The 20,556-nt window shown below is 36.3% G+C and overlaps 1 protein-coding gene across 3 annotated transcripts in view; it reads left to right on the top strand.

Moving 5' to 3' along the window:
• vti1a (vesicle transport through interaction with t-SNAREs 1A) overlaps nucleotides 1-20,556 on the top strand; it is a 125,030-nt gene that overhangs the window by 6,996 nt on the left and 97,478 nt on the right. For all 3 annotated transcript variants that reach the window (XM_039665075.2, XM_039665073.2, XM_039665074.2), the window contains exons 2-4: nucleotides 873-931; nucleotides 1,470-1,580; nucleotides 15,980-16,057. In XM_039665075.2, coding sequence (XP_039521009.1) covers nucleotides 873-931; nucleotides 1,470-1,580; nucleotides 15,980-16,057 — 248 coding nt within the window. The remainder of the gene's footprint in view (nucleotides 1-872; nucleotides 932-1,469; nucleotides 1,581-15,979; nucleotides 16,058-20,556) is intronic.

The following is a 20,556-nucleotide window of genomic DNA, read 5'->3' as shown; positions in this document are numbered from 1 at the left end:
ACAGTGCACCCACCCACATATACTTTGTAAACACAAACTTTTATTTTTGGATGCGATTAATCGCGATTAATCGTTTGACAGCCTTATTTAAAACTTAATTCAGTTAATTCTTTCATTTTGGTTTCTTTTATTAGCTGTCTTTTATTTTATTATTTGATAAATAGAAAGTTTAATTGCAATTGTAAAATGATAAATGTTTATCAACTGTTATTGAAATAATAAAATTCTGGACATTTATAATGCTGCGGTACCTAAAATTGCTTAACATTTAGCACATCTAGCATAACATGTAGTGGTTTACATAAGTTTTAGTGTGTTTAATTTATGTATTGTAAACACAGTAGTATAGATTTGTAATTAATAACATTTCCTGTTTCCTTACTAATAACACCGGAACACCCGCAAGATCGCAGCCGCTCTTATTTTTTTTAGAAAAAAAGCTTTGTTGACTTGCGTTGAGAGTTAGATACAATATATGTATGTAATTCTTCCAAATTACGAAAGGGAAATTCCGTCATGCTCTATATTTTGGCCTGGCTCGTACCAGTGGATAAAAACCAATACAACGGCATTTGTAGTCACTCTGAGTGGGTGGCTGAGTGGCAGAGTTTGGCGGAGCTGACATCTCTCTCCTCTTTTGAGTTGCCAAGAGGCGTCTCTGCGCTCCTTCGCGAACTAACAAAGGCGTTTACACATGGAAAAATAAGACACATCAAATATGGATCTTTGTGCGTTGAGAATGTGTAAATATATCTTCAAATGCAGGCTTGTTTTTATTTGCTCCCTTGTTGTTGCGGGGGAGTCGGGCTGTTGTCATGAAGCACAGCTCCTCCATCCACTGATCAATATGTTTTCCTCTTTTTCTCTTTCAGAGGAGAAGACACAGCTGGTTCTAAATGTCGACAAACAGCTTGAAGAAGTCAGAGAGTTGGTGGGTCTTTGATCAGTAATTTTCACTCACTCGTTTTGTAAATAATGAATTTGGAAAAATTTCCCCCCTGCATAAAAAACACCTGCAATGTTGCCGGTGACATGAGACACTCTTCATCTGGCTGAAGGCTGCTCGATGCTAACGGTGTGATCACATCCACATAATGCTCTTTTAAGTGACACCGCGCGACACATTTCACGCCATTATTGGGAGAATGCACCGTGGCAGGTGCCGAAAGAAGGGATGTGTGTCGCATGTAAATTGTCCCATCATGTCATGTTGATTGGACAGTGTAAATCAGCGGGGCCCTTTTGTGCACGCCAGTTTGCTCACATGTGACACGGACACATGTCGCAGTTGTCAGAACTCAACCACGCCGGAGGTTTTAATGAAGCGGCACCTCCTTACATGACTTGATTTGCCGGGTGCCTGCCTCTGCACTACCTCTGGTTGACAGTAAACTAGCGAGACACTTTAATTGTTTTAGCATCGAAATGATATGTGAAATGTTTACACTGAATTTAATTGGTGTTTCTAGCTCGAGCAGATGGACCTGGAGGTTCGAGAGATCCCGATTCAGAGCCGTGGCATGTACAACAGCCGTCTGAAGAGCTACAAGCAAGAGATGGAGAAACTTGAGAAAGATTTTGTGAGTATTAAAAACATCTTTAAACCACAAAAACAACAACAAAAATCATGCTTTATGCGTGGATACTTTCAATGGCCGTGTTCTTCTTTACATAAGCACACAAATGTACACATGTAGTTTGAAGCTTAGTCCTTCAACTTTAAAACAACTGAAGGTTATTGGCATTTCCACTGTGGTTAAAAGTGTATTTTTTGCAACTACCACTTGAGCCAAGGAGAGCGGAGCTGTTTTTTTTTCCAGATGTCCTTGTTTAGTTATTCATAACTCTACCTGCCCATGAAGAATCTAACCCACACACATCAAACCTTTTTACTCTGAAAAACTCTTTGTTTTTCACACCACAATGTTTGTCTATCTAACGCCATACTATGAATATAGCCTTGCTGCTGACATGACATTAAAAAAATAAACAAATAAATAAATAAATACACCCATACTATAGTAGTCTCATTGAAAAACACTTCTTTTTGGTTTTTCTGAGGTGGTCACATTTACTTCATACTGTTAGGATTGGATATACTGAACACACTAAACAAACTTTGACCCTTTAATGTTTGTAATATGAGGTGCCACCCCCTTGCCCTTTTCTTTTGCAAGACTTATTATTCCCTACACTCCCTGTTTCTGGTAAATCTTTTTGCGTTTATATTGATAATATAAATATACATTTAGGTTGCATTTTATTTTAAGCCGATGTTGTTACAGTGTAATTAATTACACCATAAGTACTTTGGGGCGGCAGTGGCTCAGTGGTTCATGTGGGTTGTCTACAAACCGAAAGGTTGGTGGTTCAATCCTCGGTTCCACCTGACCAAGTGTCGAGGTGTCCATGAGCAAGACACCTAACCCCAGCGGCTCCCGACGAGCTGGATGGCGCCTTGCATGGCTGACACCGCCGTCGGTGTGTGAATGTGTGTGTGAGTGGGTGAATGTGAGGCAATATGTAAAGCGCTTTGGTGGCCATTAGGTATATGAAAGCGCTATATAAATGCAGTCCATTTACCATTTACCATTTACTGTGCAATATTAATTAGCTACATGCACTTACTATAGGGTTAAGATTAGGTTTAATGGAATAGGCTTAGTTACTATTATTTTTGCATAATGGAACATATAACTATGTCACCATAACATATTATGGCCTATATTTGCATGATATATATATATATATATATATATATATATATATATGTGCGTGTGTGTGTATATATATATATATATATATATATATATTACTCTGCCATTCAAAATGTTGTCATCAGATTCAGTACAATTTTTGATGTTTTTAAAAGAAGTCTCTGATTCTCACCAAGGCTGCGTTTATTTGATTTAAAACAAAACCAGTAATATTTGTAAATATTCTGGCAATTTACAATAACTTTAAATTTGAAATATATTTCTATTTCTTTCTATTTGAATATATTTTAAAATGCAATTTATTCCTGTGAATGCAAAGCTGAATAATTCAGTGTCACATGATCCTTCAGAAGTCATTCTAATAGGCTGATTTGATGCTATAAAACATTAATTATTATTATCAATGTTTTTAGGATTATTTGATGAATTCAAAGTTCTATTTCATTGTTTTGAAATAAAATAGTTTGTAACATAATAAAGGTCTTTACTGTAATTTTCGATCAATTTAATGCATCCTTGCTGAATAAAAGAATTGATGTCTTTTATTTCACCCCCTGGTCACCCCCAACTCTGAGTAAGTAAAAGACAAAAACTTTCATCTTTGTGAGGAGGTGGGGTTGACCCCGTTGCTATGTAAAACACAATCTATTGAAGACTGTGATTGATTGGTTGTCCAAGAAGGAAAAAAAGAGTGATTTTAAGTAAAGGGTCTATTCTAAGCATTCACTTTGAAATTACATGCGCAATTTTACATTTGACCGTTTAATGTAACAAACGTGGAATCAAAACCAAGAAAGGCGAGATAGCCCGACTGGACAGAGGGACAGTGTTTACTGTTACCCTAGTTAGTAGATGAACACAAGGCCATCCTTAAAAGAACATTCGGGCCAGGTGTCAGTCTATAGTGTCTTATTAACTCAGTCATCCATTGTTTGCAACACATTTCTACTCCCTCTTCGTCTTTCTGCCATTTCTCCTTAGCTCTAAAGAAACTCTTAAGCCTCTTAAAAGTCCTTTTCCGTACTCCTAATAATTTTGACCTTAAGACTTCTTTACAAGGGTTTTTCTGAACTACTAAAATGTCTTTATTAGGATTTAAAAAAAAATAAATAATAATTTTAAGAGTAAAAATTTCACCACGAGCTACTCTTTGCACTAAGATTCTTTGTAAATACGGACAGATAAATGCTGTTTTTTTTTTTTACTTTCTATTAATCAAAGAATCCTTTAAGAATAAAAATTTATAACGGTTTAGGTTTTCAACATTGATAATAACAATAAAAGTTTCTTGAGCAAATCAGCATATTAGAATGATTTCCGAAGGACCTTGACACTGAAAGCCGGAGTAATGATGCTGAAAATTCAGCTTTGCATCACAGGAATATATTAAATTTTAAAATATATTAAAATGGAAAACAGTTATTTAATATACTTGTATATTTACTTAAATATTTATAAAATAAATATTTGTATTAGAAATATATTATCTTTATGTGCTAGGATAACAATGATTGGGCTAACATTTTAATAGACTATATATATATATATATATATATATATACTTCCACATGAAGATACTATATATTTAAAATAATATTTATTTTATAAATAAACAAGTAAATATACTATATATTTGTGCATAAGTATGTTTTTTTTTAATATCACAGTGGTATTAAACTGTTTTAATACATTTCAGTGGCTCTAGCCTTGTTCTCTTTGCAATCCACTCCATTCGCTTATGCCACCATATGAAGTCTCAGCACGCAGCAAATTCACTTCATCATTTCTTTCAAACCCAGCACCTGCACCTAACTCAAGGTGCTCTTGATATCAATTACCAGATGGCTACGGCATCCACAACGATTCCAGAAAGGCTGACATAAATGAGGAGAGTTTTGAAAAGGATCTTTTGCCAGTGATCTGATGTTGTGCCGCTGTGCTGATAGCTCAGATCACAGTGGAGCTCTCTCGTCTCCGAGGGGCCTCACGTTCCTCACCGTGGGCATTTAATTGGCCAATGATTAATCTTTAGCTTCTCCCTCTTGACTGTTGCCGTGCTTAATTATCATGCAATTAACACCCGCTGTGAAAGGGTTTAGTGCACCGTTCATGGTTGCATTCCTTTGCCTTTCACCTCTTTTTTTTTTTTTAGATATATTTCTATATTGCTAACTAATCGTGGATATGCAAGATGTTGGTTGCTGTTAACATTTTAAGCCGTCGTTTGTGTTTTGTGTTTTCCAAACGCAGTCGTTTGGAAACTAATAGATCAAATATTTTACTTTTTGTAGATAATTTAAGAAATGAAAATTCATTGGGCCCAATTGCAATTGTAATGAAATGGAGAATGTTACATTAATGAAAACAGTAAGTAAAGTATGTCCTAAACTTCTGGTTTAGTCTCTGACAAATTTATATATGAATGAGATAAATGTCCTGATTGAAAGCCATTCTCTCCTTGGTTCTCTGCATTTGAAGAACAGATCCCCCTGAAGCCGCCAGTGATGGCAAACCCCAGAAACTTGTCCTAAAGCTGGGAGATTCAGCTGGCTCCTCAGAAGTGCCAAATGCTTTAGCGTGGATGGCTTATCCTCTCTGCCACGCAACGTGAGCACACACGCACACTTCTAAGAGGTGTCAGGGAGAGGGCCATCGCTGCTCTCTCTAAAAAAGCAGAGGCTTTGTTGTGCTTCCACGGGAAATCAAGGCCTTGTCTTGCCCTTCCCCTCTTCTGGCCTCCCTGGAGCTTCTCTCTCTTTACCCCCGCTCGCACTCACCCGTTCACCCCGCGGTTTGAAGTCTTCGCTACATCCCACTCGCCAGACTAAGCCTCCTGTTCGGCGGCAGACGGGGACCGGCCGACCTCTTAACCCTGCCATTTTTCAAGAGAAAGTAGGCAGATATCAGAAGGACATCCCGAAGGTATTCTCGCTTCATGATGGCTTCATTTTGATAATGGGGGCGCAGGGTCTTAAAGCCGAGAACCCCCGCTGAGGCCTTATATTAGCAAAAAGGCAAAAGTGCTAAATGCTCACAAAACAATAAGTTAAAGCTTATTTGTGTTAGGCCGAAAGTCAGTCAGGGGCCGTAAAAGCCAAAAGTAAATGTCAGTTCCTCTTAGCGATGCTTTTGTTTGGTCAAAAATTAATGGAGGCGTAATTAGCTAGTTAGAGAAAAAAAAAATTCTTCAATGCAAGTGGAAATTTTTAATTTCTATTCCTACATATATTAGTCTGCTTATTAGTTACTTATGCACATTTGTTTTTTTGTTGTTTTATTTGTATCAAACGATAAATATTTTATATATATATATATATATATATATATATATAAAAATATGTCTTATCTGTACATTGATTCCTCACACTTTTATTCAACACCGTATTTATAGAAAATATTGAATAAAGGAATTATGGGTGATGGGATGACATAACATTATTGTTTATACAAATTGATCAATTGATGTCTTCGATCAATAAAGGTATGATACACTAGCCAAACTGCATTATCAGGCTCAATTCCTGGTTGTGGCTTGTCTCCTTCTATGAACGATAGATGGCGACATTGTTCAAGATATCAGGAAGAGTTCATTGCTCATCACCGCTTTTAGGCAAATGCTAATCAAAGCCGTTTCCCTAGATATAGGTAGACCATTGGTTCTTTTTGACTTCTTTCCTTTGAGGAACTCTGAGATTAAATATCCTGGGTGATGGGGGGGTACTTGTTTGCTCATTTAAAGGGCAAGACGGGGTCTTGCTTGAGTAGGGGTCTATACACTCAAAGACTCTGCTTTGCTCTCAGCACTATAGTGTTTTAATTCTTTATAGTGACTTTTGAGACTTATATATTTTTTATAGCAGCTTGCATCACATTTGAAAAATAAGTTATGAATGTGCTGTTATTTTAGATATTAAAAAAAAATGCTATGGCAAAAAAGGGGAAAGAAATGTAAATAATTTTATTTATCTAGTTTTTCATGTAAGTTTCCGTAATATATTTTGATTACATGCACGCAGAGTTTAATAGTAATAAGGTTATGCCTACATTTGTATGTCATTATAACATTATGTTAGGCTTTATTTCATACAATGCTTTTTACATGCGTATTTTCTAGATATAGAGAAAATGGTATTCTAAAATCATTTAGATATTTGTGGACAATGGTTGAACTCTCAAGCCATTAGTTGTTTAGCTTGTTAAACCCGTGATTTATTATGGATGATTCGAAGAATTTTTGGAGAGTTGTGACAATTATTTTTCATTATCATGATTTGACCTTGAATCAATTTAGATGGTTTATCTGAGAAGATTATTTTTATAGGTGTTTTGTGAAGAAAGCACAGATAATCTTAAAGAAATAAATGAATATTAAGGTTAATTTTAATATTTTTTATGAAATAGTGAATTGTACATCTTTCATTGAAATTGAAGCTCTGTTTTCATGGACGGATGTTTTTGCTTAAATATATAATAATTTTGCAGAGTTTTCTCAGAGGTGGCTGACTATAATAGTGAAGTTTAAAGATTTAAACTATGACCTGTAGCACAAAAGCATGAACATGAGTTTAATCACGTTTATTGAAGGCATTCTATTAAGCGTAAGCATATTCTGATAATTGTACAATGTGATCTAGTTTTCCAATGGTAAATATGCCCCAGTTGTTAAAAGTTTCAGATTGTGGGCAGGTTTGTTATTTATTGCCTCACAAGGGTAAATGGATGTCTTTGAATGTTTTATGACATTTAGCAAAGACTCTTTTTTTTTTAGCGATTTGTCAACCGACATTTTTAAAACACAAAATTGCTGGTCAAGGTTCAGGTCACAGATTCTGCAAAACTTTGTTGGAGTTTGTTAAATCCCTTCAGGGGTTTGTCGGATAAGTAAAAACAGGTTTGTCAATCATCTTGATGAAATCCGCTGACTTCAATAAAACTTTGCTGCACTTCTCCAAGTTAACTTTTAATCGTCAAGCTCTTCTCATCTGTAGACTTGTTGCAGCCTTTAGTGCGCTATATCAAGTTTTACATGCACATGCTTTCCAAATAAGCCTTTTGAATCTCTCTGAATCAAAACAGAAAACTTCTTTCTTAGAGTTCTTGTTATACCAACCAAGTCATCAATTACAGCAGCTTCCACAAAAGAGAAGCACGACAGACATACTTGACCCGGATGTTCGACACTTTTAATCGCCTTAAATTAGAGCTGAATATGCACTCTGAAAAACTCTTGATTGTTGTCTGATTGTTTCATGGCACTAAGAAAGTAATTCAGATTAGTACAGTTGTGTCATTTGAGTTTAGCCAACCTTCTGTGTTTATTATGGAAATCTCACGGATTGATGGGATTCTTTTTCTGAGATGGTACCGTTTTAAAAAGGGACTAAATCGATCTTTTGAACGTGTCTTTTATTATGGAGTTGTTTTACGCGGGGCGTCTTGCGGATTGGTTGGTACTCTGAGATGGGATTGTGTGGCTTTGCAGAGATCAGCGCTGTGGCGCGTGCTCTAATCGCAGTGATGGGGCGGTGATGAGGTGAAGGACTGTGTAACTCGAAGGAGAAAATCAAGCCTCCATGACTGGGATTCTGGGTATGAAGAGCCCATGTACTTAAAAAGAAGTGGAGGTTTTCTCTCAAGCTAGAAACCTAGATCTGGCCCGATTTTATTTGGACATTTTAGATGATTTATTAATTAATATTCTTTTCAGGATTCAGGGTTACATGAAAATAGTATTACAATTTAATTGTATGTAAGAGTAATATTTATTTATAAAAAAAATATATATATATATTTAGTTTTTTTTATACTTTTTTTTTTGAGGTAATCTGCAACATTTTGTGGATGAAACCTAGCTACAAATCTTCATTCAGGTATAAATATTTGTGTAATGTGTTGATAATTTTGCTATGTTTTTGGTTGTGTATTGTTTTTGTTTTTTATCTGAGTTAATGATTATCTACGATTTTAACTATTTGTCTTCAAACCCGTGACACAGATCAGGTAGTTTTTCAATTCAAGACAAACTACTCCATGTGTCTGTGTGTCTGTATGAGAGTGGCTTGAAAATCAAGCACAGCAGAGCTGTCTCCTCTCTCGGCCCGTTCCTTTCGCCCCTGTAAAGTGAAAGTGACATGTGACACCCCCAGAAAATGATGAACTGACATGAGGGAGGAAAAGGGGTGACAACATTTTTTTGATTTGCCAGGCCAGCTTAAGTATGAAAAATCATGAAGTATTTATGAAATGTATTATGAATCATTGCCTTGGTACGTTTTTTTTTTTTAAACGCACGCACCAAAGAGAGAGAGAGAGAACTTTGACATCTCAGACTCCATAGACCTCAATTTGTCCTCTCTTTTAATAGAGTGATATATTTACAGTGCATATATGAAATCTGTAAATTATTGCTATGTTTTTCTCCTTAATGAGGATGAGAGTTTTTTTTTTTTTATGGAGCATTTTGGCTGGAATTGTCGTGGAAAATTATTGTGGCAGTCTGCGGTAGAAATTAGCTTTTTGTCATTGATTAAAATGAGGCAAATCTGAAATTTAACGTCACATCCATCATGCATTTTAAGACGGAGCTTAAAGAGAGAGTAGGTCTAGGTAGCAAACCATTTTTAAGTCTTTGCTTTTTCCTTGCATTTAAATGTTTGATTAAATAATTTTAGATGTTTGTCTAAGCTTATAATTTTGATATTCGCATTTTAAATACATTTCTTCCTACATAATGCAGGGTAAACTTGTCCTGCTCCAAGATTTATTTTTATTTCTTTGTTATTTGTAAGTTATTAAGAAGTATCAAAGTTATTTGATTTGATTTGATTTAATTGTACTTTTATTTTAAATTAAAATATATTATCGTATTTTATTATTCAGTGTTATTTTATTAAGTTGATTCTATTTTGAAGCATATTTATTCGAAATGCATTAGCTAGATATATTTTGAATATTTTAATTTTATTCAATCAATTTATAAAATAATTCTAATATTATTGCTTTGTTTAATTATTCAATCATATAATTATATTTAGCAATTACCACACACACACACAATAGAAATAATGTGTAACTGAGTTTAGAGATCATCTCTTTTCCGACAGAGATATATATACAGAAAGGATTAGCAGAGGCCACGGGATAAATATCTTGTCTTGAACTTCCGTCTTGAGCTCTATTGTAATGAATGGTTGCAGTTGATTTCACAGGACTGCACTTCATTATGACTGTGGATGAGGCCTTTGTTTAAATCTCCATTTGAATTTGGTGCACATAGGGCAGTGACAAATATACATTCATGTATAGAATTAATGATGTGGTTAAGCTGCTGTGTGTTTGGGTATTTTTATGCTAATGACTTGAGCATTCATCCCAGACAATAGTCGTGTTGCGAGGAGAAGAGGGAGTGACTGAGCGAGGCGTTATTCACCGTGTAGCCATTCATTCCCGTGTGTATCCGCACACAATAATAGCATATAAGCTCAGCTTTTTTCTTTGACTGGTTGCATCGGAGTGTTCTTAGAAGAAACACTCACAACAGACATCAGATGCTAAATATGGCATGAACTTGGGTCAGAATAAAAAAAAAAACCCACATATCACCTTTTTTTTTCCAGAAGGAGAGAGTTAGATGGAGTGAGAAAGACGGATCGGGGGGGTGAAGAAAGACAAGAAGAAAAAGTTATTTTCTGTGCAGGGTTCAGTGAACCATATGTAGGTAGCCACAGGCTAATGGGCGATTGGTCCCCGGCTCGCCAGGTATCCTGTGCCTCAGAAATCCCTCCTCCATTTCCTCTAATCTCACCTTTTCTCTGGTGCTGACCCAGGGAGGCCCGTTTCATTCCCCACTGCACGCCAGAGGAGAGTGCTGTGATGGGAGCCGGCCCGGCCCTGCTAGCTCTGGCAGTCTCCCTCCCCACCGGCTCTTCTCTATTGATTTCTCCACTCTTGCCTAGCCGGGGTCTGCTCTGCTAGTGCCTGCACCGGCCCTGCTCCCAACCCAGCATTAATGTGAGAAAAAGCTCGGCTGCCAGAGAAACGGGCTTTGATTTTTCATTAGAACCGCTTCCATATTTTAATATTGGGTTTAATCGGCGCTTATGCCTTAAAGAAATAACCATTCGCGGCGACTCCCCGGCCTTCAAGAAGTATATGCCGGTTCCTCAATCAAAGCAGCTTGAATTTGCTCTTTTGTTGAGAGTTCACTTGCAATCGTTTTTTCCCTCGCTCTCTGTATGTGGGCAGAGTCGTTAGGTTTATTGACTGCACTTGGTGTTTCGAACATGACATTGACAGAAATATCCAAGGCTGTATTGGATAGAGCATATTTATATTATATAGAAACTTTTTTATGTTTATATCTTTTTAAATTTGAAATTATATTTTATTTTCCTCTGCCTCTCTTTTTTAACTTTTATTTATATATAAAATTTTCCCTTACAAATTAGTTTTTTTAATCATTTTTTTAATTTGTCATATGTTTTTTAAAAAGTATACTAATTTGTAATATAATATTTTACAAATATAAAACATCTAAATGTATAATAAATTATTATTATTATTTTTAACAATAATAATAATGTATAAAATAAGTCAGTATTATTTACTTAATTATAAATAATTAAATTAATTATACAATTAATAATTATAATTTAATATTTACAAAATATACAAAATATTTGCAATTATAATGACATGATTATGGTATTTTGATATACCAATGCAAAATGAAATGTTGCTCTGTGCTTAGATTTTGTAAAAAAGAAAATAATTGGACTTAAAGAATATTTATAATAGCTAATGTATTATCAATTACAATTATTCTTTAAGTCTAATTATTTTCTTTTTTTAAATAAAATGTTAGCACAGAGCAACATTTCACTTTGTATTAATATATCAAAATGCCATATTCATGTGATTGCAATTGTAAATATTTTGCTAAAAATTTTACATTATGATTATTAATTGTATATTTATAATTGTTATATTATAAATTATAATTATAAATATTATTATAAAGTCTGATTTTCTTAATTTTAAGTAGAAAGAGCAATATTTCACTCTTCATTAGTATATCACAATAGCATATTCATGTGATTGTTATCTCCGTGGCCTCCATTTGTACCTGAATTTTCCTTCATGGTTTGTTTGTTTTTATTTCCTACACAATGCTCAGTGAATTAAAGGCACACTCCAGTAACCTGTGTGCTAATGAGAGACTCCATGCTGATATCAGTCCATGTGTTGTGCACAGCTCCTGCGATTTTTACCACAAGCGACTAACATAAATGTCACACTGACGCACGCAAAACCAAACGCATCTGCCCATCTATTACCTGTATGACCGATTTGATGTTCCCAAAGACAAAAAAATGAATCACACGACCGTCATTACTTCCTGCCTTTATCTGATATCGTATCAAGTGCACAAAAAAGTGCTCACTTAATTGCGCAACCTCCTAGAATTTATTTTCTAGATGTGTGTAAAGATTATGTGTGTGCGAATGGATGTGTAGCATCCTGTGCATGTGTGAATAGTATTCTTTCTGCTTGCGGATGGTGTTAGACCCCTGCTAGGATGAGATGCATTATTTAAGACTGTTGTGATACTGGAGCCTGCTTGAAAAGGTCTTTGCTTTCTTCAACCAATACAGCACTTTACTCTAGACCAGATGCACTCATAAAAACACATGACGCTTTGACCGCTGTTGCAGAACACAGCTTAACCACACAAAACACACATGATGCATGCACACTATTCTTTAATAACAATCATATGAAATATTTCTATACATTTAAAACCATTCATTGTTAGTCATAGCCTTTTTCTTATCGGCTTTATAGATTTGTTCCACAAATCGTCAGTATGAGGTACACACACACACACACACACACACTTCAATCGTCAATTCCCCTTAAACATTTTCAGCAGATTATTAGCTGCAGAAAGAAAAAGGTTAAATGGCAATTTGAGGCAGCCACATTGTGTTTGACTAAAGTCCCATTAACTGGAAATCATAACTGGCCAGACATTTTCACACTGGTGAGAAATACTTAATGAAACACACTTTATAAATTAAATATCATTAATTACTCTTCACGGTTTGCCACCAGCCGTGTGGTTTCCGAGTGGAAAAGTGGAGGAAAAGCTTTGGCAGTGTCACTTCAGGGCCTCTCATTAAACTCTGCCCCTGGGTATTTTTATGCCTTTTAATGCCTATCTAATGAACTGTTTACTTTTGCTGCAGTTCAGGTTCCATTATTATTTGCGTCCTTGTGTTGCCGTTTGCTGTCAGTGTGCAGTGTGGTGAAAAAAATAAAAATAATGCAATGTTAATGATGAACAGTAAGAGATAGCATTTGATTTATAATAAGATATTTTACGGTAATTATTTCTAACGTTTTTAAAAAATCTTTCAATCTCTTACTCTGCCCTTAGAACAAAAGGTTAGATTTTATTTTCTTATGTCTTTAATCATTTTTTTTTTAATGAATCATAATGTTAGAAACCAGTTTTATGTATGGTGTAAATAAGATGTTTTCTATTTATTTATTTAAAATAAGATGACATCTGCTGCAGCTTTGTTCATATTGTTCTCATTTCACAGACACTATATGGTAATTTGTATGGCTGATATAAATATTTAGCATGCATGATGCACACGCAATTATATATTTTTTGCATTGTGCCTCATGTCAACAGACTTATAACACACGTTTTTGACAGGACACTAAAACCCTCGTCTCTGGTTTGATGAGACATGTCTGTTCTAAAAGGCAGTCAGACCACTTTGCATAAAGTTAAGACAGATCTTTGTACTTTTTCTCTGTGCTTCCGGGAATAGAAGCAAATTCTCACCCAAGATTAAAACAAGTGACAGGAGAAAGGCCTTTCAAACAGATTTTAAAAAAGATTTTGCCTTTTTTTTTTTCTCTGTAGCAATAAGCCATCTTCATTCTTACGATTATACAAAGCCTTCTCTCTGGGTTTTTATGTTTTAGTGCAGGTTTTATATTCGAGTGCTCTAGCTGAACTCTGCATGAACATTAAAATCCATTGATTATTTCTTCTTTTTTATTTTTTAAAAATCAAAAACTTTAATTTTTTGTAACTTTCATATCATTCCAATCCATTTTAGGTCATCATGGGTCATGATTAAATATGCAATACCCCAATTAATTAATGCATGGCATATAGGAGATGAGTTTGCAGGAGATAAGTGGAAAAATAAATAATTCTAATAACCTATAACTCGGCTCAGATCCAATGCAAAGTACCAATCAAAGTATTTCCTAGGGTTAAGCAGTCAATATTGCCCAGCTGCTGTGCTATAGCAGCAGATGAAGGGAGAATAATCAGTGTGAGGCTTGTTTTACTGCAGGGGGAGTTGCAAAATGGTGTAAACGGGCTGGGAGAGGCATCTCGCTTTGTTTCTATGACTAGTTTTCCCCTTCGAAGACTTAAGGCTGCATTTGCCATTCTTTTTGTGCGAGAAGCACTCAAAGGTTACATCGTGAAAGTGGTTGATGCTCTCAGCTACAACAAACAGCTATTTAGAAGAAGAAGAATGAAACAAAAATAGGGTTTGAAGACGATAGTGTGTGTGCATTCAAATGAAGGCATCTCCCAGGCTTCCGTTTTCAATTATGAACATGCCGACATTCCCCAAAGTTCCTCTGCTGTTTTTTTTTAAGATGAAACTCGACTAAGGTGGAACATGTGGGTGTGTTTTTTTTTTTCCTCGTCAGAAGACGCGCTTTGTTTGCGGTGCTCGTTTGTGAAATAATGTGCACACAAATGCAAACGATTGCTTATCGGTTAAATCAGATGTGACATGAGATATGACACGTATTTTTTTTGAAACCAAAAGATCTGTCAGTTTCCCTTTCTTTTTTCTTTTTTACAAATGTAAATTCCTTTTATTTTTGCTTTATATTAACTACCTTTGTTTGTGATCAAAATTCAATCAAATTCATCACTACATATTTTCCGAATTTAAAATTATCAGAAAATGTAGACTCTGATCAAACCCTCTAAACAAACCCCACTTTTAGAACCGAAAGATCTGTCAGCTTCACTTTCCTCGCATTCTTTCTAGATATCCCAATATGCTTTATATTGTCTACTTTTGTTTATGGTCTAGTGATCAAAATATTACGAATGTTGCATTCAGTTTTTCAAGAATTTACTAAACATTTTCAAAAGTTAAAATGTTCAGAAATGGTTGATTCTGATAAACAACTCGCTAAACAAACTCATTTTCATGTCATATCCTCCAGGATTTGACCGCTTCCTCTGCAAGAAATTGTGACACAGCATTGCATCACAAAATGATAGTTCTTGGATAGCAGTTATTTTGCTCTTTAGTTTCCCCGTGGATCGCCTGCACCTTTGCCTGCTCTCATCCTCCCGAAGAGTGCCAGCCTGCAGGAAGAGCGAACAGAGGGAAGCAAAGGGCTCTTGGTAAACGCCATCTCAGTGTGTTTTTTCTTTCCCCGCCGCACCACCAGTGTGTGTTTAGTTTGGAGGGTATTTGAAGAGGTCGGGTGTGTTTGTAAACATGCCATACTCTGCTTCTGCGCTTGCTGAATCGGAGGTGGCACGCTCTGAAGTGTTGAGTGTGTGTGTGTGTGTGTGTTTTCTTTTTTGGACACGGCGTTTTTTCTCCCAACTGCGTAGCGGAGGAGAGACGGGGGAACGAGCCCAAATCTGATGGCACGCCAATCGCGTCGACCTGGGTGATGAATTATTCTCTGTCTAGCTCCCTGGCTTGGTATTATCACAGGGTTTGCCGGAGAACAGGACTGACAGCAGTGACAGCCCCCAGAACACATTTCCCTCTGACAACTGATACTTTCCTAATACGCTCCCTGCCTCTGTCTTGTACTACGGTCCGCTATTCTACACTTTTTATTTATTTAAGTGAAAGGGGGGCTTTTGCTATTGTATCTGAGGGCTCTAGTTCACTCAAGCCACAGTGTCTACACAAACTAGATTACACACACGCACTCGCTTCTTCTCTCTCTTCAACATTCACGCGCACACACACACACGCTCCAGTATATCACCTGTATTTTTGTTTCATTTGTTGATCCAACAGGGGGCTCTCGTGCTTTAGAAATGTGTGATTTTTTTTTTTTCATGTCAAATGAACTAAAGCTTGTTTTTTTTTTTCTGTCTTTCTCCCCTTGCCCCACTTCTTTTTCCTTCTCTGTCTCTTCGCTTTCTCTCTTTTTCCTCTCTCAACCTGTTTCCATTGCAGAAAAGGTCACGTATTGCCTACAGTGATGAGGTGCGGAACGAGCTCCTGGGGGATGATGCGAGCTCCTCGGAGAGTCAGGTAGGGTGTTAATCAGGGGCTGTGCTTTCCCAGTGTGGGTGGCTGCTCGGGGTGAGGACGGGTCAGGGCCACGAGGGGCAGAGAGAGGCAGGCATTGGCACCCAGTCATGCAGAAGCAACACTGTTTAATGCAAAGCTGCCCAGTGCTGAATGGGCTTCAGGCACTAACCAGCGTCTGGGCAGTACCAGATTGGGGTAAATTCCCGCTTTCTCCCAGCTGTTCACCGTCCGCACAAGCACTTATTCTTCTAAAAACGACCCCCCCCCCCCCCCATCAAAAAAAAAAAAAAGAAAAAAAACCTGCTGTTTTCAAAGATCCTTAAACAGAGGGTGTCACTGTGGAAAAACGATGTAAATAATAAAAAAGGAATGAAAGTTGGTATTATTTCACATAGCTGTAAGGATATAAAAAAATAAGTTATTTGTTAAAATGGATACTTTAAAGTGAGCATTTAAAATGTTGAATACAGTTTTATAACGTTGTTAAAAATAGGACCCCACAATAAGATCCTTTGAATAATTACTGGATTTAATTATCTTGCTATATTTATCGAATGTGCCACATGTCAACACAGACAGCAATCCACAAGCGTAGACATTCATCATCTGTAACTGTTACGTTTTTTTTTTTTTTGTCTTTTCCCCCTTATTAGCATTTCACAAATGAACTTTGCACCACACATCTTACAAACATATGTAGCTCTAGCCGTGATGGGTAATTGATATGCATATTCTCTCCAAATTAGTGGGACACAAAAATGAGTGTGACACTTCATACGAAGTTAGTAGTAGAAGTGTCTCTCGAGCTGTCAAAACCCACAGCTAGATATTGATGGTTTTATCAAATTCTTGCCAAAGGAAAGAAAATTATAACTCGCGTTTGCTTTTTTTTTATTGACTCCCTTCTTGCTTTTGTAAAATCAGTTTATGACAAACCATATTACTTGAGTTGTTATTCAAGCTCCAGCAATGACAGCTCCTTTTATCAAAAATAATTATGAATTGTCATGGAAGGCACAATAGCTCATTTGATATGGATTTTTAAGATGCGGGCTTTCATACTTTATTCATTAGTGTGGTGTTTGAACAATAGGACAATAGTTTAAAAGGATTATATTTCAGTTCCTGAAGTTGCTTATTCCTTTTCATAGTAGCAATTCTCTAAACACTTAAAGATAATTTGCCTAATAACAAGACATTAGAGACAATAAGAAGAGTTTTTGTTAGATTGTAGCCATTGATCTGGTAAATGGATGAAGTGTTTTGGGATGTTGTTATATTTATTGACTTAAACACAGTCAAGCTCCCCACTCTCTGTCACCTACACTATCAAAAGCCTTTTTTCACACAGACACAAACAATAAGCACAAGAGGGCATGAGGATGAGCAATGTACTAACTATCTACTGTATATAAATATTTGAATACATTTGTAATTTGTTGTACACACACACACACACACACACACATATATATTTATGTTTATATATTATTTTATATTATAAACACATTTATTTTTTTAATCCATTTTCTAATTTTGCAAAAAAAAAAAAAACGTTTAGTAGAGTAATATGTATAAATGTTTTATCCCATTTTCCATGAAATAGGAAAATATGATGATCTCATAGTCATTTTTGTTCTGTATCAGTTTTACACACGCATTTTAAATATGCATAAACATTTCCTTAACGGGAGAACAAGAACTAGTTTTCTCTTTCCGATCAGACCTCAGGTGACTTAATTTCCATTTAAAGAAACCCCACTGAATTAAACTCTGGATCCTAACACAAGACTTGCTGTGAGTGGAGTGGTCGGAACTTCAGGGTTTTTTTTTATCGAACGAGACAGGACCGATAGAGCGGAGGGGAAGAGATGTGGGGGGGTGACTGGGGTGAGTCGGTCAATTTAATTCCTTACGATCTAAAAGAGGTCAGGCTCATTTCATATAGCCCTGGCTGAGCAGATCATTACCAGTCACAAATCTGTTCGTTACATGGCGAGGATTTATAGCTAAGTAAATAGGGAGCCGTCATAAGTTCTGAAAATAGCGTGTTGGCCCTGCGATAATAGCTAAAGGACGGTTTAATGGAGTTCGGCATTTATTCGTTATCTGTATGCGGACAGAGACCGAATTGGCGCTATCGCTCTTTTTTTTAATAATGTGGTGGTCTACCGTTGCACTTTTTTCTTCAACATCCCTCCCCCTAGCCTTTCCACCCCACACGTTCTTGTGAGAGCGCACATACATTTTTTCGCACACGAATACTCTGCGGAATAGTTTCGATTTCAGACACAGCAGAAGGCATGGCCACGAGAGATTGGGCAGGTTTGAGCCGGCGTGGACCAGATTTTACAGGCTACAAAGGAAGCAGATTACCACTTGTATCGAGTTCCGTATTGGGAAAAAAAAATCTTTGTTTGAAAATCCGCTGATTATCATAACAGAAAAATTGCAGCAGTGCAGTTCTGAATAACAACCACATGAAAAAAAAACAAAAAAACGAAGGGATGAACTCATCACAACATAATTAAACAATTTCGGAAAATTTCTTTCAGCTTTTCGTCGACGTTTCCTCAAAAAAATGCTTGCGAGTTCAGGTAAAGCAACAAAAGACTGGTTGTCCGGTTTGGTTTAAAGAGGAAAAAACGTGGCTTGTAAGAACAACAGCAAGCTTAAAATCTTCCTGATTCTCTTGGTAAATCCTCGGCGAGGGCTCGCAATCGCCCAAGCAGCACAAATATGATAGAACAAGGTTTGTTTGGTGTTCATTGAGACGGTCTGCAGGGTTGCGTTTAGCTCGGGTGGGCTCACAGCAAACCCAAATAACCACTTCTATAGTGTATTCACAAACTCTGGCCTTTTGAATAATGCAGGCGACGTAAGGAATCTACCTCGAAAATCAGCATCTCGGAGCTGCAATTCGGCCCGACTTATTTTCTCTGTCTGGTTTTATATACTTTGTGATTCTGAACTTATATATATATATAGAGATTTTTAAATTAGCATGCTCATGGTATTGTTAGTATGTCTGTAATATAACTTTTATTATTTTGGCACACAACCCTAATTATTTAATAATTTTGTAATAAAATAGTTTTTTATCCCATTTTTTTGATTTCTTACATGTTTATGCCAGTTTTTATTTGTAAACTGAGGTCATTTAATTTAAGTGAAATAAAATGACCTCAGTTTACAATCATTTAACCTAATTTATTTATTTATTTATAAAGCACTTTACAACTGCACATGCAGATCAGAGTGCTGTATAATCAATTGCATAAAATACAATACAAGTGAATTCTTTTTAGTTGGTGTGCAATTAAGTTAAATTCTTATTCACACCACATTTAGTTAAGTCCCCATTCTCCTATTTTTTTTTATTTTATTTTTATTTTTTTTTTGTGCAAAAGGTGCTTTGTTATATCGGAAACATTTCATCCTACTGACGTTCTTCACATTGAACTGCAAGCAAAGCTTTGCTGAAAGCGACAGCGGCCACCACAGTTTAACATCCTGCCCATAGAATTCAGCCTTTTGAGTCAGGCATTAGGTTTATAATTTATGATCCAAGTTCTGTCTCTTTTCTGATATGATAGCGAATGATTTAAAAATCGCAAAATTCAAAATGACCAGCGCACACAAAAAGAGATGAGAGGCCTTTAATAATGGCCCAGAGCTTCCCCTTAGATCTGCTAACCTTTAATCTCTTGCAAGAAATGGAGATTAAAAAATCACCTGCAACGGCTGACAAATTAAGAAACTTGTCCTTCCCCTCCTCTTCTGAATATGTTGTGCGCGGCTGATAAGCAACTCACCTTTTGCGGAGAATGCTTGTTAAATAAAGAGGCTGTAATGAAGAGCTGCTTTAAATGCTTAATGTACTTAAGTTTAAATTATGTCAGCCTCTTTCAGAGACCGTTCAAGGGCCACTAAGTGCATGGCAAGAATGGTTTTGCTACTTTTAATATGAGATACCCTATTATTATTAAAAATAAATTACCCATGAATGTGATTTCTTTTTTTGTTCCATATTAGGTTTATGTATATACATTCGTACCTCCTGGGCCTAATGCCTATAAGTGATAGGCACATCCTGTAATAATAAAAAGGAGAATTGCTTGGTGTCACTTTCTGTTTCTTAGCCCAGAAGTAGGAATCCTGCAGAGTTGTTGTTAAGGAGCCTAAATCCTCAACGCTTCCATTCTTACTGTACGCAATCTGTATTATCCTACTGTACTGACTGAAACGCTAGTGTTTTTCCCCCCTTATGCCATATCAAGTGCTGTGATGTGACTGTTTCTTTCCCCCTCTTCCTTGATGATGATAGTTTAGACGTCGTGAGTTGAGAAATCCATTCCCAGTCTCTTTGTTTAATGTGACAGCACGAGAACTTGATCTTTGTTTGTTCAAATAAGTCGGCATGAGTCTCGTGTTTAGCTTCTTTTAATGTGTTTGTCTGTGATTTCTAAATGCTAAACATGCAAACAGATAAATCGTCA

Source organism: Pimephales promelas, chromosome 17 (assembly GCF_988280905.1).
Source record: "Pimephales promelas chromosome 17, fPimPro1.hap1.1, whole genome shotgun sequence".
NCBI classification, from domain to species: Eukaryota; Metazoa; Chordata; class Actinopteri; order Cypriniformes; family Leuciscidae; genus Pimephales; species Pimephales promelas.
The sequence above is the reverse complement of the archived record's forward strand: the minus strand, read 5'-3'. Positions and strand labels throughout refer to the sequence as shown.